Below are 27,462 nucleotides of genomic sequence, written 5' to 3'. Positions count from 1 at the left end.
TCAAACGTCATCACTGAAAAGTCGAATAGTCAAATATTAAATAATTAAAAAAATAAAAATACCAACACGACTTCAGCGAATTTTCATCAGAATTAACTTTATTAATAAATTATATTATTCCTTAATTTACTCCTATACCATAGTTTCACTATTTAGACCCCAGAAATGTCTGTGTCGAAAATACAAGACGATATACCTTTAGCAGACGATGATCCTCAAGGTATTTAATACATTGCTAAATTCGCCCCCTCAGCTTCTGCAAACTCTACTAATTACAGTCATAATAAATGATGAACCAGAAGGGAATTCAGTCTCAGAAGGCAATTCCTCGAGTATGATTCATGGCAGAAGTATGGATTCAATTCAATCAACCTTTACCAATGGCAGTTCAAGTCCACAACATAACTCCTTGGAGCCTGACACTAGCCCGGACGAGCAGGAGGAGAAAGCTCGGCTTATATCTCAAGTACTAGAATTACAAAACACATTAGATGACTTGTCTCAAAGGGTAGATAGTGTAAAAGAAGAGAATTTAAAATTGAAGTCCGAGAATCAGGTATTGGGGCAATATATTGAGAATTTGATGTCAGCAAGTAGTGTGTTCCAGTCCACCTCCCCTAAAATTAAGAAAAAGTAGGTTATCATGCATTAGAGCAGCCATAGATCTGATTTGATGATGACCTATTAAATGTTTAAGGGTTTAATATTCTGCTTTTTTTATTGAAATTGTATTATGTTAAAATTTCGTTTTACATTTGAGCTAAACATGTGCCTTTCCACAGCACATGCTTCATATTCCTTTTTAAATATAAGGTCTATTTGAACAGAGGAAAACAAATTCTTGCCCATTGAAAATATGTGTAGCATATTGATTGAGAATCCTTGCACACATTTCTGACTGTTTCTGTCAATCTAGAATTGGTTTTCTCTCTTATTGAAACAGATCTATAGTATAGCATTTAAAGGTAAAATACTGCACCAAAGAAGCTTCATGTTTACATGTATGACTACTTTATTTTTTTAAGCCTGTGATTTTTCTGAGTGTGAATAGACATTTGTAATTTAACATTACTTTCACATAAGCACTGTAAATGTATATAAAGAATGGTTTATAAGGAGCTTTAAATAAGAAAAAAGACCTTCAATATTTACTTACAGCATTTTAATTAAGACAATTAAAACCATTTATTTTGTATAGCTTACAATATCAATTTTCTTATTTCCTATTAGTTCAGTGAAGAGTTTAACTCACAAGGAAGAGCATTCATGACATCTTGGCGAGTTGCTTTATATTGATTTATTTACATGAAAAATGCATTAAAAACCACGCCTATTTTTATACATTCTAAAATATATAAGTACTTTTCACAATCAGTTTCTCAATATGAGATACATTAATCTCTTCTAAAGAGGAACTGTAAAATTTACACATAAAAGTCTAATTCTTAAGTAAGTTTTTAAAGCAGGTACATATGTTAAATTGCAAGTACCTATACGTATATAAAAATATTTGCTTTTATGATACATTTCAGAATATAAAGATCACTGGTATCACATTAATACAACTCAGGTATTACTATTTGCCTCAATAATTGTTTAATAGGAATTCTTGTCTTTTGAACTGACTTATCAACAAGCATTATTATTAAAACGTCTTTGTAAATCTAATATACATCTTAAAATGATCAGTCAAATCTTATGAATATAAATGTTTATCACTGACGGAATATTGCTTGGTTTGTCCATTTTTTAATTCATTACTACTACGTTTTAGGCTGCTCATAAAATCAAAATCGAACTTTGATTTTATTGTGCCACTACTACTAGGATTGTGATGAAGGTGGAGCTTCAGCTGGGGTTTCTCCCTTATTGGAACTGGTACGTACTGATTCGATTCTGCAAAGGCAGTCGATGCAGTTATGTAATGCGGGGAGCTTGGAATTTTCAGTCTCCGTCGTTTCACGATTATATGAATCAAGTAAAACAGCAATGGTGATAATCCTATTATCAAACCCACAAAGAACAGGGTGATGTTGGATTTGGTACAAGAGCAGTCAGTGTATCGAAATCCATATGCTCCAATTTCTGAAATAAAATTATCCTTGAGAGAAACACGTTGTTATTAAGTTTGTAATTTTTAATATGAGCGTAGAAGTAGGTATAGTTAATATGAAATAGTTAATAAAATTAAAAAACAAATTTACAAGCAGATCTTTGTGATTCTTTCTTGCCTAGCAGTATACACATTGTACTAAGATAACAACAAATTAATGTAGGAAGGACTTGTTCTGATATAATTCACAGCTATATAATCTGTTTGCATTTAATATTCGTTAATTACATTTTCAGCTTTAAAAAGAATAGTTCCATATACAAACCCACGCATTAATATTGATAAATAATGCCATGGTAAACTGAATAATCTTAATGGGGCAAGAATTTATACACACTTACCGTTTGTTAGAGCGTTGCCTACACACATTCTTGACTGCACCGCATTACCTTGGCACATGTGTGGTCCTGGATTTTCGGTGTAGCAAGTCCTTTTCCTGTATTGTAGCTCATTTTCATCACATATTGACCATTCAGTCCAATTTCCCCATCCTAAAATATCTGCAAGTAAAAATATTTCCAATCTGGTTATGAGGGTGAATGTTAATAACTTACTTTCACAAGGCTGATCATGGCAAGCCTGCATTTCCTTATGGGCTCCTTTGCATTTATGCCCTAAACAGTCTCTATATCTCGTCTTCACACCCCACCCACAAGAAACATTGCAGGGCGACCATTCAGTCCAGCATCCCCAGCTATCCTCACAAATGTGTTTATTGCAATCTCTTGTTTGTGTGTCTGAACCTGAATCCAATCTAAAATTAGCTCAAAGAGATGGGAAAGGTTTTCCATATTACCTAAGCAATTTCCTCGAAAACAGACACGACTTTTGTACTGAGTGCCTCCTCCACATGTAGCAGAACACTCACTCCAACTAGACCAAGGACCCCACTCGTTGTGATCATCATCTTCAGGTTCGCACTTATTTGAATGGCAAATTTGGTTTTCATCTTTGATTTGGATTTTAATTTGATGAGCTTGCCTCACAGGAGCGCGACACGTAATCCTAAATCTCTTTTGGTGATAATGCCTTAGAGATATATTATAGTCTGTCATCCATTCGGTCGAAAGAAAAGCCTTGTGGTCTTTATTGCACACATGGTCGTTGCACGTTTCATATTCTATGTCATTTCCCTTGCAGTATTGCCCTCCATTATTGGGAGAAGGACTATCGCATTGTCTTTGGCGAGTTCGGTAACCTTTTCCACAATTGGCAGAACAAGTAGACCAAGCGGACCACGCAGACCAGCCGCCGTCGGTAGACTGCGCTGGACAAGGAGGGATCTCTGCACAAAATGCTTCTATACGATCTTGTCCCACACATACTCTATAACAAAAAAATATCTACAGAGTGATTCATTAACAATGGGATAACTGGAAGCCGGAGTTACTATACGTCAAATGGTGACGAGTGACGATAATATGCCTTATCTAAAAGTTAATAGTTTTAGAAATATAGAAGGTGTTGAAAGTTAAAATTTTAATACATTTTTGCCATTATTCTGAAACTATCTGTAACTATCTATACATATTTTTTGAGTGATGATTAAGATACATTTCCCAACTTCCTAGTTGCTAATAGAGGGTGCCAATTGTAGTGAATTTTACAGAATTTAGAGTTAATTCCGTTGCACCCTGTATATCTCATATGAAATTTGATTCAAAATCTGAAGAAGCAATCCTTTTTCCATTAATTATGTATTCTCGTTTCACTTCTATATCTCGATTTGTTTTTGAAAAAAATCGATTTAACGAACACTGAGCTTAAAGTTGAGAATAAGAGAAATTAAAAGCTAAACAAACCAAGTGTATTTTCATTTTCTAGAACACATAAAAATTAAAAAAATAATATACGTAATAATAGTTTAAAGTAAATGTGGAGCCTTGATATTTTTAGAATAATGGCAAAATAACGAATTAAAATTTGAGCTTCGACACTCTGTATATGTCCGGAACTACTAATTTTTGAATAAGGCATATTTTCTCCAATCGTCACCATTTTACTTGTAATATTTCTGTCTTTCGGTTGTCTCATTGTTAATGAATTACTCTGTATATGTATATGGCGAGAGCTGCATTTTCCTGTTTATTTCGTACAATTTTTTTCCTTATTGTGACAGATAGACTCTCGGTTAGATGGAAGAAATCTTGAAGAATCATATAAATAATCAGTTCTACGATTCTTTTGTTCTTGTAGACCGTAAAAAGCTAAAAAGGCAAAGTGATTTTTATTTTTTGACGTGTTTTCTAATAATCCCAATGTTAATTAAATTTTTCTTCGATTTGCACAAGTTTGTTGGCTTCTATTATTTTTTTAAATCGATATTTATTTCTATTTTCTTATAATTTATTCATATGCCTAATCAAAACTTTTCTTAATTTCTCGATGCTCTCCCATAATAATAATGAAAAAAAATCTTTAATGTGAGCTTACTAAGACATTGTAAAACCAGCTTCACCACGTGGCTATCACTCTTTAGCATGTATGTATAGGATTTGAATTTAAAATTTAATTTCAAAATATGGGTGCGTCAATTAGGCATGTTAAATGCAGCTTTTGTATACCTACATTTATACCTCGAGGTGTCTAGTTTATAGAAAACGACTTCTTCTAATCTTTGCGAGATGTTAATCATATTTCTACTCCTTACCGGGGTGTATTATGTAATTATTATTCGTACTCGTCAAAACAGAGTGGTACTTAAATAAATTATCAACACGAAGGATGAGTCATGTTGTAAGCAACAATACATTATTTCTCAAAATTGTTTAGAAATGTTTTATAAACGTTTTTTACCGTTCGTAAGCTGCATAAACTGTACGAAAAAAGAGAAAGTAACGCCTAAGTAAACAGATGAATTTACGACCTTCAGAAAATGAGAAAGATGCACTAGATACATCCTTCATTGCTGGCCCATGATCTCAAAATGTTTTTGCATTAAGATTTGAAGTCGCAACAAGGTTTAATATCAGTTTAAAATTATTATGTTAGAATAATTCGCTAAGAATATAAATATATTTTCCATCGATACATTTATCAATATTAAGCTGGTCGAAGAAAAACGTCTTGACCGAATGATTAGACAATGGCTTCTGGCTTATTAATGAGAATTTAGAGTGATCCAACAGTTTTTGTTTAATAATACGCTTAAAAGTTTTCTTACCTTCCTCCAAATGCTGGTGCTGGATTCGTACAAGTCCTAAATCTAGTCTTGACCGCGGTTCCGCAAGTAGCTGAGCATGCTGACCATGCCGACCAATCAGACCAGCCTCCATGAACTGTGCAATTACTGACTCCTATCGACGCTCCAACACACGCTTGTCCATTATTGGCAGGAGCCGGGTTATTGCACTTCCGCATTCTACAGAGGCACAGATCATTTTCAATATCAGCAGATATTTTGTGGTAGCATGATTGCCAATCTGACCAAGCACTCCAGCCTCCATTAACGGGGGTGTTGAGTAAAGGACAGGAGTTTAGCCTCTGCGTCCACGATTTCTGATCTCCAGTGGGTGCGGTGGTACACCCATCTACCAACTCATTCCAACCGCAGTACGGATCCATTGCATTGAGACAGCTTTCTTTTGAAGAATGCCTTTTACAATGATTCGCAGGCATACTAACTATAGCATTTTCAGTGGATGCATAGAGTGAATTGGTCTCTTTCAAAAATTGTATATTTTTGATGGAATGAACTGGATTTAAGGATGCTTGCCAGATTTCCACTACGCATGCTTTTACTGAGTGCGGAAAAACCGATAGTTTTTTTATTAATCCTTCCTCAGTTGCTACATAAATTACATGCACAAAGTGGTTTCTGCCCAACTTAATTGCGTCTACAGTAATGTGGGAAAACCTCTCCAAATTTGCGATGTGCAAAGGGTTTAACGTGGTTGCTTGAACTGCGTTATCCATAAGCTGATATTTAGAAGTCTCTAATAGATAGGTATTTTCAGATTGTTTGCAGCGTAAATGGTCTCTATGAAGAATATCACGTCTGGTCCAAGCACTATCCATATCATTTTGGTACTTAAATGGCCCATTGAAAGCCTCATCTATAGCGCTCATATTAAAAGCGCACACAGCACTACCAGCAATACTGTTTTCTGGGGTGGTGAAGGTCGCATAAACCACGTTTTGCTCAGAGATATATTGAGCACTTTGAATTTCATTATAGTAAAATGGATACTCGCCACTAACAGAGCAGTTAAGTCTGGCCTTTATAAAGGTCGTCCAGTAATGGCTATTCATGCTTTTTGTAAGCCTTCCCTTGTCGTTTTTGCAAACTCTGGCTATTCGCGAATAAACCACTTTGCCACAGTTTATGTACTCCACAGCGGTTTCTTTGAAGAGAAAATAGGCGAATTGTGAAGTTTCAAATGAACCAACGAACTGAGGGTCATTAAGCCAGAAACTATTGTATTGTTCGGTCCGCAAGGGTGGAGCTGCAGCGGTGATGTATTTGGAAATGACTGTGTCAGAACTGGAAAAATCTGCAGTGCCTCCGAAGAAGTAATCGAAGCTGTCGGAGAGAAAACCAGTTACGCTAGCTGCGGGGTTGTAGGGGCACTTTGCTATTCCATCAATTGTCTCTATTATGACTGATAAATTATCGATCTGAAATGTAGGTTGTTAGTACAAGGAATAACTGTTGTGATCTCAGTAGCACATACATATTTTAAAAATGTACTATCCCTGTCTCAAAATGAGGGTTGCAAATATACATATCGGGTCTCCAGGCGAGTCCTGGGCGTGGGACATTAACGTGGGAAATCGGTTTTCATCTTTTTGCGCCTGCAGGAATTATCCAATTGAAAAACCTTTGCATGGAGTTCATGTTACTCAAGACCGGCGATCATCACACAATATTTTCGTATTTCTAATTAGAGCCGTTTTAGGTCGAAACGGTTCCAAATTTCAAAATTTTCAATACATCCCGCGTAATCGTTCGTGGCTATGATTAGTCAGTTAAGGTCGGAACTAAACAAACAAAAAGTCGTGACTGACCAATCGTAGCCTCGGATGGTTATGCAGGGCATTTAAATTTTTGAAATTTGAAAGCGTTTTCAGCCCAAAGAGATCTAATCAGAAAATTTTTCAATTGAATAATCGATGCAGGCGCTCAAAAATAAAAACCGATTTCCCATATTTATCTCCTACGTCCAAGGTTCGCCTGGACACCCGGTGTAGAGTCTGTACTCTGAAAACCTCGCTTCTGTTATGTAGGTATTTGTAGAATTATTCTACTTCTCGTGATTATTTTAAAGACTTTAAAATTATCCCCCCCAAAAATGTCTCTTACCATGGACATTTGATCTTAATAAATACGTCGTCCACATCTAGAAAATGCATTCACAACGTCTTCCTTATATATACTTCATTAATATTCTATGAAACCGAAAAAATATTTTTAAAATATATAGTGCTACTTGGGGATTTCCCCGGGGTCTTACGTTTCTCCATGAACACAGCGGAGAAAACGCGTAAGTTCCACAAGTGAAAATATGATTTCCATTCGTCAAAAGGATTTTGATGAAATTGTGGCAACTTTCTTCACTTTGGCCTTTGGAAATGCAGGATTCCCATTTATCGTTGGAAGGTTCCCATTTTACCGCTTCTAGCAGCTCCAACTTCGATAAATGTAGCTTGTATAGGGTATTTCTGAAACATCAGCGCAATGTTAATTCTAAGGGATATTTCATGATCAAGTTTCTGACATACTTAGCTCCAACAAACATTTGATCTCTGGAAACATCGAAGAGCATTTGCGAATAGGAAGTCACTCCTTGCAGAGGAAAGTATTTAACTGAGGATTGTAAATCTGGAATTATAAAGAAAACGTGATTTCACACCAAAATTTTAAATCAAACATCTCAAAAACCGCGAGTATTCTGACGACGTATATTAAATCAAATAGAGTGCAAATGACAGTTTATGTTAATATACAGGGTCGCCCAATCAAAAATTTCACATACCGATTTTCAGTATTTAAACTAGAAATGCGCAAAACCACTCGGGCCCGTTGAGTTTTGATTCGCGGGAAGCCATTTTTAATTGCCTTTTTAATGGTTCAGTTTCAACCCCTGGACAGTTACCCGAATATTTCTAACGGGAAAGAGTATCGAGTGATAAACAATTTTAAAAGTAGTTGTACTCTGGTTAAAACCTTTAATTTCGAAGTCACTCTCATTCTACACACAGTTACCATCATTTTGAAGTCCGGAGCTTTTATTGTGATAAATTAATTATTAACTAAAAGCTTTTTTTCCCCACAGACTTTAACAAAGTGTCATATCAACAGGGATAATGGTAGCGAAGTCAAACTTGGAAGTTACAATCAGGGCACAATTATCTTTAAAATGAGATATCACTCGACTCCCCTTCCCAATTAAAAGTTAGCAGGTAACTCACATCCCCGTTCAGGGATTGAAGTTGAAAGGTTGAAAATACAATAAAAAAGTTCTCCCTCGTGAATCAAAAATCGGCGGGCATTTTGGCAAATTTTTAGTTGAATTATTGAGAATCAAGCTGCGAAGTTTTCATTGAGTTACCCTGTATGTGTTCAATTATCAAATGAACAATAACGAATTATGAACTGGCATGGACCAATAACTTCCTTGGCTTTTCAGAAACTACTGTAATGGAACATGAGTCATTTAACAAAACAATCAAATTCTGGTACAGCACATAGACATCAAGTCTAGTGGCATCATTTGGATCAGACGTGACAAGGAAATTATGCAGGGCGTAGAGATATCGCGGTTTGCAGTTTGATATGAACGTTTTGAGGAAGATATTTACTTACCAGAAAATGGAGAATACTTATCGTCTTAAGATCTTAATAATTTTATGGGTTATTTGTTCAAAGCAAGTTTCCTAATCTTCAAGAAACGTACACATAAGATAGCTTGCATTTAAGTACCACGGTTCGTAGATACCCATTATATGCATTATACCGGGTGACCCAGAAAACTTTTTTTGTTAATTGAGAATAAGTCTCACAGTCTTTCGTTCGCTTTAAGTTGCTCCTAAGCGGGTTTTGGGGTACCGTAAATTCATTTAAAATTCCTGTTCCAAAACAGCTTACAGGGGGCGTCATCCGTATTTTACGGAAGTACAAAAAATTTATCTCGCGTTTTTCTCGGTGTCGATAATTTGAGTGTTTTTGGGGATTCCCATACTATGAACTCTTCTATATCAAAAACATACACGTTCTGTCACGAAACTCGAGACTCCAACGGTTTTCGAGATACTTTCAATTAAGTTTTTCATAACTATTTTTAACGCATGAAAACCAAAATGAGATGTCATCGTATTGTCGAAAGGCATCTGGAATTTTATGCCAATAGCAAATAACTAGATCATCAAATCTTCGGACTGGTCATCTACTGGAAGCGCAGTCGCGCGACTAAGATGTGGCGTGTGTGTGACCGATCGTGAGACTGAGCTACTGGCACCGTCCACTGCATGCGATTTTTCGCCATATACTTAGTTCACGACCGTCACTGAACGAAAGTGTTTCTGCATTGTGAATACCGTGCAAGTGGACTTGCAAGACATATACTTTAGGGGCAAGTGTTGGGTAAATCAAACACTTAGAAGAGAAATTCACTGGGAGCATTTCGTCACCTGTATGACGATTTATTTAATAATCCGCACAAATTACTTGATTATTACCAAATGCGTCCAGAGGCATTTCAATACATTTTGAGCGCTATACTTTGTATCCCAACAGAGGGTCACCAAGAGGAAAGAAATTCTTATTTTTCACTTTTTGAGCAAAACGAATTCTCCATAAGTTTCTGCTTCCAACGTGCTAATTTTCCCTTTCATTATGGAAAAATATCGAAAAATAAGTCAACTTAATGGAAAATATTTCACAGTTTTAAGTATGATTCCCGTTTTCATGGTAACCGTAAGCAAGACTTAAATTAAAAGATAATGTCGTCGAAAGAGCAACGAATTTACACGATACAGTGCAATGGGAAAGGTGGTAACGCAATTCGTCGAGTTATCGGAGGAATTTAATCAAAAGTTTCCGTATATTTGGATCTCAAAATGCGATGGACGAAAATTGATCGGGAAATTCTTAATTACTCGCTCTGAATTAGATGGGAAGAAAAATAAGAAAGCTCGAGAGGAAAATGACGCTGCGACTCTTATTGTAATGGATTCGGTTCAAAATAATCAAAAATTTTCTTTATGGAGAAGATCGCTGCAATTGGGAATAAATGGGACGCAAATCCAAAAAAAAAACATCGAACCACTCGAAAATTCATCCCTTAAAAGCATTTTTGAATGACGCTGAAGGACATCAAGCAAAACGTTTGCGTTTCTACTTGTGGATGGACGCTCAAATCACGGATAACGCAACACTTTTACAGAGACATTATATTCTCCAATGAAGTCACATTCTCCACTAATAGTATGCTATCTCTCGCAATCGTTTTCGCATCGCTATCGCAATGGTACTGCTTCAGCTGAGCATACAAGAAGGTACTTTGGCCGCCAATTGCGATTTCCGAATCGCCCGTAATCGACAACATTCGACCGAAGTGAACGCACGGTGTACAATTTCTTACCATGGTGTAATTAGACCATATTTTCTTGCCTGTGAAATTTTCATTTGTAATTTCCCGGTTTTTGTCGAATTATTGCAGTAAAAACTCAATAAACGAAATCTTGGCAGCGGTTGCCGTGAGAACGAGAATGAACTTTTGGGATTTAGAAAAATGAATACAGCGACAACTGACTGAATCGTTTTGGAACAAGCAAAAACTTTCGTGGAGAATTCACTCTCCTCGTAAAATGAAGAATAAGAAACTTTCTCCTCTTGACAAATCCATATGAGGACATGCTGTACAGTCATCGATCACCAAGAATTCGAATTTCAGACGAACGTCAGCGCCTTTAGGACGTTTAACTGTGACACTAAGATACGCAAAGCTTTTCGATATTCAAAAATCCTTATTCATACTTTCGAGCCAAAGTTCGAATTCTTCAAACATTTCTTAATTTTTTATTGCTACTAATTAGTGTGAAACATTTTGAAATGCTGTTGCAAATCAGGGTTAGTGTCCCTTGAGGTTGAGCTAGATGTTACAGTCACCCACGGTGGTAAGTGTACACCTGTTTCGAAGACCCAAAACAACGGTGGGGCTAGCGGTGGTGTGCAGTGAGGCGATGTATGCATAGATCTGGTTGAATGTCATTTCTCACAACCAATTCACAATGTTCCGAAACATACTTTTAGATATTGAACGAGGCTGACCAAAAACTAATGTTCACAATCCTCTTGTTTTTTAATAGTATGTTCGGTAAATAGTTTCAACTTAGCCCTCTTAAATTTTTAAAAAATTATCTGTAACTACGCTTCTGCGTAAAGGCGAACACGCAGCAGTGGACTGGGCTGCGCCTTTAAACTACCGTGCTGAACTACGCAGCTGGATGTAAAGTGATGCCGCCTAGCAGAAAATTTTTCAAGGAAAAAATTGATTCTGCGCTCTGTTTCAGCTGGCGTGGGCGCACAACATTTTAATTACAATCGACGGTTATTCAACTCATAACCGCACAGACGGTGTATTTGTTTACAACCTTGTCCAAAACAAACGCTTTTCTTTGATGCACTCACACTTGCAGGAGCGCGTACGCTCTCGTTGCACAATCGTCCAGTTTTGCGCGCCTCACCGCAGATCACCGTTCAAATTTAGCATGTCGCGTTGCGCAGAACCGATTTTAACAGCGCGGCGCAGAGCGATGCGATCGGTCTGGAGTGGCCTTAATAGCGCACACGATTACAGACGACTAGTCTCGTTTCAGGGACGTTAGTCGTCAGTGCATGGTGGTTGGTCGTTCCCCATCGTCTAAAGTCGCTTGCAGTGGATGCTGCTTGATTATGCCGAGAGATCATTTAAATTTTATATTTAGCCAGCTGTGAAGTTTGTCGAAGAAAAGAACGTACGTCGATTATCGTTTCTGTATATTGGGTTGCTTAAGTAACCTACATAATTTGCTGATTTCTCATGCCGAGACGCTTGTTCCGGACATATTTAGCCAATCATTATTTATTGTTTTGATTGTTTACCGTTCGGCCTTTCAACTTTTTTGTTTTCCCTTATTATTTAATTGATTTTATTCGTTTTATAAAATATCGTTATTGTTTTAACACCGTAGTATCATTTGTGTTTAAATTCGGTTTCCTGTACCTACCGCAAAATGGTGTTCACGGACGAGCGAAAACATTTATGATTGAAGCCTGTTTTCGTTGTTGATATCAAATTAATGTGGAATGGGTTTTATGAAGTTCAACCTTGTTTTCGATAATTTCGTTAAAAATTCCCTGAAATTGCAGCAGATGAATTGAACTTCGCAAGTGCACCGAAGCATGTTGTACATTTATTCGGTGAAACTGGCACCATTCAGAGAGTGACGCAAGACCAAAAACACAAATTCAGGACATTGTAGAAAATGTAAGACAAACAACGCACGAATACTTCCTTGAGAAAATTGTCACAGCAAATCTGCTTATTTCATGACAACCGTCTAAGAATTTTCAAAAAGGACCTAAATTTGTTTCCTTACAAAATGGAAGGGTTCTGAGAACTTCAGCCTTTAGATTGTGGAACTTATTGCACCTGGTTCAATGAGACAGTTTACTCCTGGACCTATCATTCTTTGGTGGTCAAGCCTGGTTTCATTTGTCGGGACATGTAAATTCTCAAAATATGCGAATGTGCAAGTAATAATGCTCACATACTTCAAGGATCTCCATTGCATCGGCAAAAAATTGGAGTTTGGGTTACTTTCCCCCGAGAACGGATAATTGGACCAATCAACTTCAACGAGAGTGTTTGGACAGAGCGTTATCCAAGGCATGTTGGACGAATTCATCAATCAGCTACACCCTGACGAATTACAACAGGGGTGTTTTCAACATGATGAAGCAACAGCTCAGACAATTCGTACAATAGAGAGTATTATGTGAATCGTTCGATAAGTTCGCATATAGACCATATCTACCCACCGTGGTTCCCAGACCCACAATCGAAGACCTTAAGGAACGGATTAGGGCAGAATGTGCAAATGTCACCGTCGAAGTTCTCGGCAACATCTTAGAGAGTATGAAGCGTCGGTTAATTGGTGCATTAAAGCGAATGGACAACATTTTTAGCAATTATTGTGAATTTTCCAAATTAGACTTTTTCCATTAAAACGTGTTGTTAAAAATAGCCTTCACGTTTAATCGAAATCTTGAAAATTGAAAGTAAATGATGCAACATGGTCTCACTCGGCTTCTTTATCAAAAATCAATTTCAATGCCATTTCGCGGCGTATGATCAAGCTACGATCTACTTTTCATCTTTTATTTCTCTTGTGTAAAATCCATCGGCTGGATAGATATTAAATTTAAACTGTATCGCTGTATTTTGTTTATTAGGAACGATCGCTTTCATATGGTCGTATACGCAATACCTCTAAGTCGCGTAGCTACGCTTCCGTGGACGACCAGCCTCAAAGGGCCGTTCGACAAAATAAGCAAAACTGCTTTTTCAATTCAACCGGATGTTGGAGGACCAAAAATTCTTATCATGGATTAAGAAGAGGAAATGTTTCTCCGAATACTGGAGGATCCAGAAATTAGCAATATGCGTATCTGCGCAGCGACGGGGATCAGCAATTCATAAAAGCATTTTTATCCCAGAACTAGGAATCTCATGTTGATATTGCGTTCCTTGATAAGGCGTATGTTGGCTAACTATCGGTTAGCTTGAGGCGGATGTTGTAAGTGAATTTATGGTACACAGAAACGCTTCTAAGATCATTTCTAAGCTGTGAGATTTATTCTCAATTAACGGAACTAAAAAACTTGACACCACGTAGAATGAAACTAAGCAACGTTTGTGTAAGGCAAGATCACCCGAATCGCTATGTTTTGCCCATTTGCGCTAATGTTTCTGGGACACCCTGCGTTACAATATCACGTCTCCCGTAATCTGCGGGCATTAAAAGATCGCATTTTACCCACATTTGGTGTACATTAAAGAATGTTTGCCCAACTCCACTGGCCTGATTTAAAGTGGATTTTCATATCAGCCAGTTTGTTACAGTATATGGTTAGCACAGACCTCGTGGTAGTTACGGTAAATCTACTTGCGACCAAAGAGTTTCTGATCAAAAATTTTCGGAAAATTATGTATGTAAATGATAATGACCTACATTTGCCACTTACGCATTCAAACTCGAGAAAAACGCTCAAATGTCTAAGACGTATTCTATGGCAAAAACAAATACTTAAAATTGAGCGATTGCTTGTAGAGGATATATAAAATGCATCTTAAGATGTCAGATTGAATAAATATATACTCAGTTTATTGATATTTTATGTTTACTTGAGATAAGACGTTAAGATATTAAGGCAATCGATAAGAAAAATAAGATGGGTTTGTAAATACTAAGGACACCATGGAGCTTGATTCGCCTATTAATTGGACAGGAAAATCGCAGGTTCATTAAGTGCGCATGCCATGCTTACGCTAGTATCAAGAGACTCCTGAAGGAAAATGAGAATTACTTACCTTTGTGCGAAATGTATCGAAAATCGTATTTTGTTGTGGCAGACGCACAGCACAACAAGACGTAGAAGACGAAGCTAGATTGGAGCCCCTCAAGGTTCATTTTTGCATTTTTCTGAAACAATCATTAATCGATTATTGTAAAAAACGAAGCAACTCAAATTGAATGCACCTTCAAAGGTTCTGAACCGAGCAATGAACAATTTCCTGTCAATGAAACTTTTTTCCATTAAAAATTCATTTTCCCTTTCATAATAGATTGCAATATATGGTCATGAATTTTAATTCGAAAATTCGCTCTTCTGCACAGGAATACTGCTTTATGCCCATTCGCTTGGTTTCGATGATGTTGACAAAAAAAATGTGGGTTCGGTCTTGTTGGATTTTCAAATTTGCCTATCCCAGCGAATATACTAATATGGAGAAGTAGAAAGTAGTTTCAATTAGATATTGTGGGATGAATAACGTTGAGCTTTTCGATGTCCTTAAATTACGTTTAAATTTCTAATGAAATCGTCTTAGCTCGAGATGATCTTCCGAGAATCAGCGGACATGCCAGCTCGTATAACAGTTACAATTTAAAAACGTGCTTCTAGCCTTGTTTAATCCTCTCAGATGTGAAATCAACCACTAAGAATACCACTAGTCTCTGAATAATCCCGTATAAGGTTGATTTATCATTCTCTACAAAGGCCGAGTAAATCTTTTAAAAGAGTTTTTTTCGATGAAAAGCCGGTGCTATAAGAATATATTCATTTATAACTTCATGTAGCCGACACAAAGCTTTTACTTGAAGATTAACAATCAAAGGCGCTATAATGTAATTTATAATTTATTTTTTATGGAGGACTGGATCTTGGACGATCTATTTTTGATTTTTTGTCCAGACTTAAAAGCCCGACTTCTTCCATGGGTCCCCAGTTGATGATGATTCAGATTTTTTGGGGACAATGTTTGTGACACACCCGGTGCATATTTGCCGGTGCTAATTTGAAGCCTTAAAACTTCACATTAGATCCTTGATCTTTTTGTCCCGTATTGTTTCGAAATATAATGGCAGAAACCATATTCAAAACTATGCATATCTCCTGGTCTTGGAATTTTGTTATACAGTGTGTATCATACGGGGGCGTTGGCGGTTTGTTCTATTATAATTTCTTCACACCGCATTACCGCTTAATGTAATAACTAAACAGGCAATTAAGTGGGCGAGTCTTTTTCGCAATTTATCACACACAAACGTTTTACACATCCACCACGTTAAGAGTTTGAAAATGAGAAATGATCATCAAATATACCATCGGGCCCATTACTGAAATAGAGGCAACCAAAATGAAATTTGGGATAGAATAATGACGGGGCTATACAGGGTTCCTGAATGTCATGCACCTACAGAAGGGGCAATTCTGCGCCTTTTTTTGCGACTAAAGTGTCGTATAAAAATGGGTCTGCACGTGCTCTGTTGTTTATCTATAGAGTATTTAAATTTAAAAAAAAAAAAAAAAAAAAAAGAAAAAAAAAAAAAAGAGAATTCCATTTATTTGTTGTAAAATCGAATATTGGATGCATTTGAAACCTTAAGAAATGCCCCGGGGTTATTCGAAAGAGAACGGATATCAGTGAGACGAAGGGGGGACGTGTGTGTAAGGGTTGAAGGGGGTCACTTTCAAGAGTTCTAAGATATTTTCCTTGTTAAAGTTATTATTTATGATCATCCCGGGTTGAATTTTTAACAGGTAATTCGAAATAAATTCTCAAAACTCTTGAAAATAGAGGATTACCTATAATAAATATTTGCTTACTCATAATAAATTTTAATTTCACCTTGCGAATTACGGAAAATCGTTTTATACATTTTTCCTCGATAACCGACGCAGATACGAAAGAACTGCAAGAGACTAGAAAATTTGTAAACAAAATAAAAAAGTCATTTTATTTCTGATAATCTACCAGCGGCGCACCGTGAACAAGTTCAAGAAGAAAAAAGGGGACATGACTCTCAAAAATATGTCGTTCTGTAGATCACCAAAACTATCTGACGTGCTCAATTGTATAGGTTCTATAAAGTAAACTAAGCTCCAAATTTTAGATAAATATTTTTAAAACCGCAGGACCTGGAAAAGAGCTGGAAAATTCCTGAAATTTAAATGAATACTTTTTTGACTTCCCAGAATTATAATTTTTTCAAAATTTTTTACATTATTGCTCTAATTCCTTGCCAATATGAAAATAATCATGCAAAAATCACATATTGCTTTGCAACAGCAAAATGAATTTGAAGAAAATAAAGTGCGTTAACCGTTTAAGAAAAACATTGTCTGTGAATACTTTTTTACCCCCTGTACCATGATGGTTAGTACATTTGTATGCGTAAATACCTCAATGGAAGCCAGTTACTACATCCTTTATGAATTTATTTACTTAATAAAGTCCAGTGGCTTCCGTAAAAAGCATTTAAGCAACAAAACACAACACCAAAGCGAAATTAAACCAAAAATGTCTCGTTTGTCCCATTAAGCATAGACATGCTGTAAACTTAAACAAGGCCTTTTAAAATTCTGAAAGACATCTTGACAGGGGGCCCAGTGAATTTTAAATTTTATTTTTATATTTTCTGGGACCATTTAAAACCCGACCGAATACGACCACTCTAGTCAGGTCACTTTTTATTTTCTTTTAGCAGGTAAAGAACCCAAGCCCAACAGGGCTTCGGCTTCTATAGGGACTATTTAGGGCGCCTTTTCCAACTTGAGCCTAAACTTTCAAGATTAAATTGAACGAGATGCAGAAGATGGAAATCTCTTATGTGAGCGTTGAGAGGCTCAAAAATGCAATTTGAGGGACCTGATTGTGGCCGATTGTTGGTCCATAAGTTGGTGAGACATCGACGAACAAAATAATAACAAAAATGGGTATCTCTCAATGAGGTACATCCCTTGTGAAACCACAGAATTGAGTATCGAAAATGTCTAATATATAATGTGCCTTTATGCCGTGGTTATATGCGTCACCATTTTTGGTAATACACTTGACATTGTTAATTTCTGATGTTTGTTATCGTCACATAAAGGTTGTCTCATGTAATAGAAATTTTACCCCTTTTCTTCGTCGGCATTGGAATTTGTGTGCGACTAAGTTTCGTTAAATCAGCATAATTGTCATACGTCGCTAACAAATCAGTCTTGCAATTTATCTAAGCGTTACGTTTCAGCAAGGTGTGCAGTAATTTATTACTGCACACTTCATTTAGATAATATATTTTTAGCTGTAGTACGCCAATGGGTGTTCAGTTTTAATATTTAAAAACTTTGCAACTTGTAATTTATAATTTATCTCCTAGGTCCGACGAATCTCTCATATTCTTCTTTGCCCTTTTAGCCGAATTGTCGCGTTGGCTGCCTAGTTCCTCCCCTTTGCAAATCTAATGAAGGTGGCATTACTTAACCATACAACAAAATGCTTAGTGAGTTGTTTCTGAGTTTGCTGTTCCGACATCCATTACAAATACAAGGTGATTCGTTCACAATGGGACAACCGAAAGCTGGACATACCACACGTCAAATAGTAGCGACTGGAGAAAATATGCTTTGTCCGAAGGTTAATAATTTCCGATCTATACAGGGCGTTGAAAGTTAAAATCCTAATTAATTTTTTTGCCATTATTATGAAAATATCTAGGCCAACAACTCGAAAATTTGTCAAGTTATGTTTTTTTAGGTGAAGAATTATGTGTCTAGAAAACGAAAATACACTTGGTTTGTTTAGCTTTTAATTTCTCTTATTCTCAACTTTAAGTCGATCGAGTTTTTTCAAAAACAAATCGAGATATCGAAGTGAAACGAGAATACATAATCAATGGACAAAAGAATTGCTTCTTCAGATTTTTGAATCAAATTTCATACGAGATATACAGGGTGCAACGGAATTAACTCTAAATTCTGTAAAATTTACTACAATTGGCGCCCTCTATTAGCGATGTAAAAGGCGCTAAATGCATCTTATTAGCCACAAAAAAAAGAACCTTAGTAATGTTCAAGTGTTTAACGAGCATATTTTCAGAATAATGGCAAAAAGAATTATTTAAATTTTAAGTTTCAACACCCCGTATATATATGAAATTATAGATTTTCGGAAAAGACATATTTTCTCCAATCCGTTTGATGTTTAGTATCTACAGCTCTCGATTGTCCCATCCCGTTGTTACGTCACTCTGTATATCATAAATTGGAAAAGACGTTTAATACAGTTCGATTTCAGCAATTTTGGAATTTCGTAAATTTGACAGTTTTTAAAATTGCTTTCAGGCTAATCGGCTAATGCGGATCCCGTGTCAAACTAAATAGCTCAATTAACGTTCTAAAGTCTTGAAGTGAAGCCTCGGGGAGTTTCGTTTCGATCCATTTGCAAAATCGCAACAATGTGTAAGATTAAAGTGCGCCCATATCTTAGAAACTGAGAGAGATATTGCAACTCAGTTTACACAAACTGACAAAACTCGTCGAGGGGATTAATTTGAACCTAATTACAGTTGTAAAAATTTTAAATATCCGGCAAACCGCACAATTCCCGAGTTCCGGAGAAACCGGAGTGTTAACTACAGTTTTACTTCGAGTTATAAAAGCGGCCCTAACTGCTGCCATTCGATCCCTTATTAAGGCCTTTCAAAGCTTCTATGTTGCACTACTGCCTGCTAGGCGCCTAGGACCTTGTCGAGCGATAAAATCTAAATGTTAAGGTAATTAAAAATGGTGTTTAGAAGGTTCATTTTGGACGTGTTGTAGGAGTATCTACCACAGAAATTTATTATATGTGTCTACTTGGTTGTTCAACTGGCCTTGAATTTTTAATTCATTTGTGAAGACTTTATATACGCCTTGTTCCCAGTAATATATCTTTGCCTTTTAAAAGTAATTGGTAAACGTGCACGAGCAGAGGTAATTTGAAAGAACAACATACTGAGTTAAATTAGGTAGTTAAAGGAATCTTAACAACCTAAAAGGGAACCTCCGTTAACAGACTGAAATTGATAATTGGGACAAAGCAAAGCAAAAAAAAAGGACCTTTCAAATCTCATTTCATAATTTGAGGCACATGCCAAACATCTGCTGGGAGCAGATGTAGTCTTTTGGAAGTGTGCTGATTATAACCTTTCAATGTGCATGCCTTTCGAGGCTTCTATCCAACATTAGGCTTAGGTTGCACTTGCGATTTTTCTGTCTCACCACAAAATAATAAAATGGAATTTGACGACATAGATGCTGTAATCGCCCTTGCCCTTCGTTTTCGGAAAAGAGCAAAAGGACGGTGCCACACCCTTCGTCACCAGTTAAAAAAAAATGTCCTCGATAGTTACTACAGTTTTATCGTGAGTGTAAACAGTTTTAATGTCTCTTTGGAGTAGTGGGCCTCATGGAACGAGTTGGAGGACAGCTCTACCGGCAAAGAAAGGTTCCCCAGTCGCTTTAGGTAAGAAAATGTTTAAATATATTTATAATAATTTATTTCCTTAATTAGCTTGTAATTGACATTTAAACTAAAAAAGAAAAAGCTGACTGGGTTTATCCTTATATGTCTAGCTTTTTGCAAGTGAGACCCATCATGTATATAGTAAGTACTAGTTCACCACTTTCCAATGGTTCGTCGGATATATTGCGCTGGTGAACGATGGGGCTTTCGAGGGTAAAGATACTGATGGAGGGGGATAATATGAGGGCTCATGGTATTTGGTGAGAGTTCAACACCCTGGTAGTACGATAAAATGTGGCTAACCTTCACGAATAAGTTACATGTGGAAAAGTAAAAAAAAAATTAAATAAGGGTATACGACATAATCTTTTGAAAAGTGATAGTTCACTAGTAGACATGAATTTAAAAAAAATCTAAATATAAATAACAATATATAGTATCTTGCTCTTGCTTCTCTACTGGAGATGACTCATTTCAATATAAAAACAGAGTATCGCAAACCTCACCCCACAGTTTTCCTTTAAGTTTTGGATCGCCATACTCCGTTAATTTTTAATCATAAGACGCGGGTTTGTTTTCCATCGCTAGTATTAATTGCTCACTGTGGATAACATCCAAAATTGAATCCGGGCATTCCGACGTTATCATCATTCTACAGGATGAGACGTACCGGAACCAACACAGAGCCGGTACGTACAGAGGACTACGAAATGTGACGATTTGTAATTTTTTTTTCTATCGTTAATGGTTGGGAAGGTACTGACCTCCGAAGTTGGTTTGTAAACTTCGAAAACATGCCATAATGCAGTAATCCGTGCTCCCAATATAACCAGATTTAGAACATATTTAATTTTATCAGTATTTTCAATTGGCAGCAATGTGAAATCGATAAAGGTTGGTTGAGGGGTACGGTAAAGGAGTTAGTTGTTTTTTTTTTTAATCTGCAACCAATTAACAATATAATTTAATAGTTAATTTTGAAGTAAAACTTTTATTATTTATCCTTAAAAATTTGTCGAATTTTTTTTCATTTTTGATAAAATCGCAGTTTTGTGAGATACAACTGCACCAAATTTAAAAGAATTACCAGTTAAAAACGACTTGGTCTTTGATTTTTGTTGTTGCCCTTTTTTTATATGGAGACAGCTTCTGCCACTTTATTAGAGAAAAAGGAGAGCTTTGAAGATAGGAGCTGTAGGGCTCATCCTAAATCGCCGAAAAATGTTACGTAACACAACAAATGAATATTGCAAAGTTAAAAAGGGGCACAAAGCCGGTAAATTCATAATGGAAAATCCCGTATATTAAACGAAAATTGAAAAGATCTTTGTTTTTTGATTTCAAAAGTATATAATACGTGGCCATTTTTAGCCGTTTTCGCGATATTTGAATTTAAATATCGGAATTATATCGTTTTTCCGAATCGCAGTTCCCATGAATAAACAAAAGGACCGAATGTCATTTGTGATTATTATTTAATAATTTATTATTTTCAAGATGAAAATAATAAATTAATATACGATTAATATAAACAAATTGCATTTTAATATCATGGAACCAAGATAATAACAAAATTTATAAATAATTTATGAAAATTCACAATTCATAAGTGCTGAACGTGTCCGCCGTTATTTTCAACACGTTTTCCGTAACCTTCAGTTAACTTGAATAAAACATCGCAAATAAAATCAGGATGTTCATTTAATGAATCGATACTTGTTTTACTGCTTTCTTAAAACTTCTAAATTTTGACTTCTTTCTTTATATACTTGATTATTTCTATTTTTTCTTCGTCTGTATAACCCGTTTTACGAATAGAATGAGGAAAATGTGATAGCGCAATAAAGATTAATTGCATATTACGGTAAATTTATTTATTTATTCGTGGCAACTGCTATTTGTAATAACAATATAATCTCGATTTTTAAATGTAAATAACGAAAAAACGTATAAACTAAATGTTATCATATATATATATATACAGGGTGTCCCAGAATGAGGATGCTTAACTACATGTTCTTTGGTCAAAAATATATCGATTCATGATGATATACATATATACGAAATTGTCTCCTTCTGGAGATATAAGCACTTCAAGCCTTCATTTTTTTAAGTTTTGCAGACAAGTCGAAAACGGCTAGATGGATTGTTACGAGATTTGGTGTATAATCTTTCTGCTTCTCGGGGCTTATTGTGGTAAAACCACCAGGGGTAGTGGTCAATTGCTACCAGGTCGAACGTTAAATACACCAGAACTTTTTTATTCGTTCACGCAGGCGGTTGGCTTTTTTTTTTTTTAAGAAACTCCCGGTCAGTTACGCAACTTTTTTTTAAATCTCTTATTGGATTTTGATTTGGAGCCTCCATTAGACGAAAAAAAAAAATTAAAATTGTTGATAATGTCGGCCCCTCTTCAATGGCCGCCTAGATCTCCGGATCTAACTCCCCGCGACTTTTCCATTTGGGGTGCGCTAAAACCTCGTGTGTATGCTGTTTCTATTCAAAATGAAGACCACCTAAAAAATAGAATCTTGCAAGCAACTAATGGAATTTGCCAATGATGTTGCGAAGAATGAGTTTTTCGACGTGTGAATTTCTGCGCTCAATACAATTTTCAACAAATTTTGAAATCTGAAAATAAAGGTCAATTCGATTTTTATATAACGTACAAGGTGTTCCTTTCTTAACTTTAAAATATCCATCTGCTTTGTTACGTAACACTTTCAGGCGATTTAGGAAAAACATTACAACTTTTATATATATTTTTTTTTCTTTTTTTTTATTTGATTTTATACATTATATATTTATATAGTCGAAGTAGTGGGCGCTATCTAAATGTGCAGCCCAACCTTGTCCATTGGCGTGCGAAGGGTACATTATTTTAGTTGATAATTCAAATCTAAACTCACTTTGGTTGCCAAAGCACCAAAAAATGTTAAAGCTGCAATTAGAAAAGAGGAAATGCGTGCGGGTCTATGGTAAGGTGAATGTATTATTGTATCTTTCGTTAATGCAACAAAAATATAGCGAGTCTTAACTTTTTAACATGGAGTTATCTCAGGGGGAGGCAATATTGTGCAAAATGATAAAAAAATACTAATAGACCGATGGTCAAAAACGCACCATTTTCGATATACAGGGTGACAAAGACTCAAATTATTTTTTTCACATCTTCCGTCCTTCAATAAATTGTCAAAATCGTAGGCAGCCACATACATGGTGTTACATACTTTTTGGGTCATGCGCAATTTTGTGCTATATATATGTTTTTGGAACACCCTGTAAGAATTTTGATGCCAAATATGAGTTCCTTCGTTAATTATTCAGTTTTTTGGTCTCATCGTTTTCGTATCTTTGCAAAAATATCCATTGATGTAGATTAAGAAAGTTCGATCTACATGTTCCGGTATGTAATCTAGGTTGTCATGGCTAGGTTTCATCCATTTAAATAATTTTGTTACGACCTTTGCCGTTTTCGATTTTCAAAAAATTTTACGCAGGGCACACGCACGAAAGACGCAGCATAGGAAAAAGAACGTGAAACACTGTATATCCAACATAGTGCGATTTTAAAATTATTTTGCGAAGTACTGTCGCTCCCTTAAATATCTCCATGATGTGTTGTTACCCCCGTATTTGGAAATGTGTACTAAACACTCTCTAGAGCAGAAAATCTCAAGTGCGCGCTAGGCCTGGGGAAGGCGAAAAATGACCCCACACGTGTCCTATTGAGGACGTGAAATGTCACAAGTTGAGGAGACAAGCGTGGATTATCTTAATTTATTTCAAGTGTTCAATGAAAATAAGATAAGCCCCAAAGGTATCAGTCACGACCATCCCGCAAAACCAAATAAAATAAACAGAGAACCAGCACACTTAAGCATGGACGGTTCATTTAGCTGCCCATTGAAATATTACTAAAACTGTCAATCTTTCAAGTAAATAAAAATTACGTCCTTATACAGAATCTCGGAACATCAGCAGGAACATGACTTAAGCTTTTTGTTACCTTCAATGAATGTGCTCTTTATGGGACCTTACGAACAATCACGGGAACCTCCACTGACACGGGGAAGAAAATAAAATATCTTATTACATTTTGTAATAAGTGCACTTGTTTACTTTCACGTTCCATAGTCTTGTTCCTACTTAAGGGCTTTATTGCCCCTGGAGAACTTTTCTACCTCGCTAAAGTGTCTTATATGAAAGTAATATGTAGTAGACCGCCGTGTCTGGACAAATGGGCATTCGAGAACTATTCCTTGGAGGTCAGGTCAAAGTTTTTCCAGCTTCTATATTGCATATCAAATTAAAACAATCGTTAAGTACACTCGGAAACGATATACTGATTACCAACGTCGTGCATGCGCCTCTCCTATACCTTTGTATTTCGAATCCCATCTTTAGCTCATTTTCAATCTTGAAGCGATGCCTAATTGACATTCCTAACAAACCACATTCAAATTAAAACTGTTATTTGAAGAATAAATTTAAAACTCACAGACTCTACCAATTTAAATAGATTTTTGATGTCAGGGTGCCAATGAACCTGAATATTTTAATGCTTAACTTACTGAAGAAACCGGTTGTACATTGAGAAGAAATTGGAAGAACCGAATTTGTAATACACGAATTTATCAATGCACAGGGTGTCTCTCGTAAGCAGGTCAGTGAATGTTTTGAGTTTTTATGTGTCTTATATCATCCGAATATTTTAGTCTAAACACATCTGAAAAGTATCATGACAGCAAAAGCTCTGTGCCATGATCTGAAACGCGAATTTTCAGGATTTTTCGAGGTATTTCTGCCTGACTCCGAAAACGTCTACGACACTTCTGGAATATTGTGCACGTTTCTAGGTGATTGGAAGAATTTCCCTTAATATTTTTTTTATGCATTTCTAAAGCATTTAATGATTTTTTTTTCGAGTATGGATAGTCAAGGAATTTATAAAAAATTTGCACATTGCGCCAATTTGTAGATTTTTTCAGTTCTTTTCGGTATTCTCCAGTTTCTTTCCAATTTTAACAAGATATTTAACTAACCTGAGAAGAAACAACCGAAAATATTTAAAAGATATTTAGATTGGTAAATAATTTTTTGGGACTATCGTGACGGGTCTAGTTGGATGTCGCACAATAATGGAAGATCTGAAGATTTCCTGGATACTTCTACTAATTTCTTAGACATTTTCGAGTCGTTGGAGGAACGACTCAAAAACTGGCGGCACATCGTCGTTTTTACGAAAACCTGGATGAGCTTCGGGTACTCGAGGGATTTCCTATGATTTTTATCATTAGACGCTTTCTTACAATCGCCACAATTGCGGAACTTACCGAGGGATTTATCATAGGTCTTTTTTAAATTTCCCAATGTGCTGTGAAATTTTCGGTAACAGTTTTGTCTGTTTTCAAAAACTTTTCCATGGAAATGGTGAGCGTCATGGAAACCGTTCAAGAGATTTTTTTGACAGAAACGTGAAGCAAACAGATAATCACTTTTATTTCTCGTTAACCATTGACGCATCGTATTTTTCGTTAAATACGTTCAGGGTGACATGAATGGGGACACGACTGGTGGAACTTGAAGTATTATTTTTCCTTTAAAAGATATTTCCCCGTCCCGGTTTTTCCCCAATTTTCATAAATGTGCTTAATACTGGAACGGACTTATTAGCAAAAATCAAAAAAATTATAATTTTTTTAATGTCCTGTATTTCAGACAGGAAGCCAAAACAGACCCACGTTCGTATGAACTTCTTTCTTTATTTTGTCACAGTTGGCAGACCTATTCCGAAACATTCCGTATTGTGAGTCGCTCATTGAGCTCAGTTCAAAGTAATAATAATTTAATTATAAAGATATTCAACCTTTAAGTCCGTTCTCCTATCATAAGCAATAAAATAAACTCAAAAATTATGATTACAGAGGCACATGTATATTATTCTAAGAGTGGGTGATTGTATAAGTGCGTATATGTTTATTAAGCAGCTGTTGGGTCAAATGTCTCAAATATTTCTTATATCGTCTTTAGATAACCAGAACAATACAGAAATTCTTTGGAGTTAAGTCTGTCCAAGACGTCATGGCTATAAGTGCTTAAAGCCCATACACCGTCAAGTTTTGATCATTACTTCGAATTTATGGGTTTTCTTGCCTGCGAAATGTCGCGTTAACAGGCTGTGATAAGAATAATTTCCTTTAGGTTTTTTTACGTGAGTTTTTACTCGCTTCTCAAAAATTCTCATTCGAGTACAATTGTCGAATTTCGAAATCTTCGAGCACGTGATCTGGCCACTATCAGATAATATCTGGTATTATTTGAAATAGAGGTAAATAAGGGTGTTTGTCGAAAAGTGTAGATAAATGGGATTAAGCTCTTAGGTTTCGAAAAAATAAAATACAACTTTCAATAGCTTTAGATAAGCTGGAAAACTGGGTAAATACGGCCAGTTTCGATCGTCGACCTAAGTTGCCTTATCTGTAGTATGGATTAATGTAAACTAGAAAGTGCCTTGAAGTTGTACGGTATAAAACTAATTTTTTTCTATAAATGTTAGCCCGTATAAACCACGTTTTTGGAAATGGTTAAATTTCCTGTCGGCGATTTTCTCGGAAATCATGTTTTGACAAAAGGTAATGATACGGTAGTCCAAACTGCGAAAACCTCATTACTGTAATTAGGGAGAAAAATAACGACATGGAGAGCCATCGAATCAATCAATGTATGTTTATGTTTGGAAAGTCTTCTAATAAAACAATATATGCCTGTAATCAGCAGGTGTTTAGAAAAAAAAAATAGAAAGCGAACTAGATGATAATCGTGCATGAGAGCGAGTTTTAATAGTAACATTCCTATTTAATAAACAAAAAAGCAAACTCACAACTAAAGAACCATTTCAGACAGCCTAGGATAAGAGGTCAGCAGAGATCGCAAGAGCAACAAGGCGGCAAAAACGTTCTGCAACTTTCCATCATGCCAAAAATCTGTTACCAAATGTCCGAATTTCACCAAAAGTACTGCGATTTTCACCAAAATCGACCTCACTGCGAGTCCACTATTCGAAAAACAGCATCCCCCCAAAAAATCAAACTTCTCTGTTCCAGAGAGTTTGAGATTAACGAACGACCTTGGTGAACAACCTTAGAGATAACGCGACTAAAGCAGTACCAAAAGAGATCTCACAACACGCTTACGTGGTACCGTAAACATAACTAATTCGCTCGCGAGATACAGTATGGAGTAGTAGGTACTTGGGTTTTGTGTAGTAGCCTTGCTAGAGTACTATAACTTAGCCTGGCGCGCATGTGC

General features: G+C 36.1%; 2 protein-coding genes across 2 annotated transcripts; one reads left to right on the top strand and one right to left on the bottom strand.

The window, feature by feature from the left end:
* The first annotated feature begins 24 nt into the window (after positions 1–24).
* On the top strand, positions 25–1,195 carry LOC136348446 (short coiled-coil protein homolog). The gene is made up of 2 exons (XM_066299250.1): positions 25–220; positions 279–1,195. The coding sequence occupies exons 1-2, from the start codon at positions 166–168 to the stop codon at positions 635–637; spliced, it is 414 nt and encodes a 137-aa protein (XP_066155347.1). The 5' UTR covers positions 25–165; the 3' UTR covers positions 638–1,195.
* On the bottom strand, positions 1,141–27,398 carry LOC136348445 (semaphorin 5c-like). Its single transcript, XM_066299249.1, has 9 exons — positions 27,035–27,398; positions 14,689–14,800; positions 7,835–7,934; positions 7,567–7,774; positions 5,277–6,730; positions 2,910–3,439; positions 2,668–2,856; positions 2,455–2,613; positions 1,141–2,085 (listed from the first exon to the last, which is right to left on the bottom strand). Exons 2-9 carry the CDS (start codon positions 14,786–14,788, stop codon positions 1,697–1,699), a joined length of 3,129 nt encoding a protein of 1,042 aa, XP_066155346.1. The 5' UTR covers positions 14,789–14,800; positions 27,035–27,398; the 3' UTR covers positions 1,141–1,696.
* Positions 27,399–27,462: the final 64 nt, after the last annotated feature.

This window comes from Euwallacea fornicatus, chromosome 33 (assembly GCF_040115645.1).
Source record: "Euwallacea fornicatus isolate EFF26 chromosome 33, ASM4011564v1, whole genome shotgun sequence".
Lineage (NCBI taxonomy): Eukaryota > Metazoa > Arthropoda > Insecta > Coleoptera > Curculionidae > Euwallacea > Euwallacea fornicatus.
This window is presented reverse-complemented; position numbering and strand designations above follow the sequence as displayed.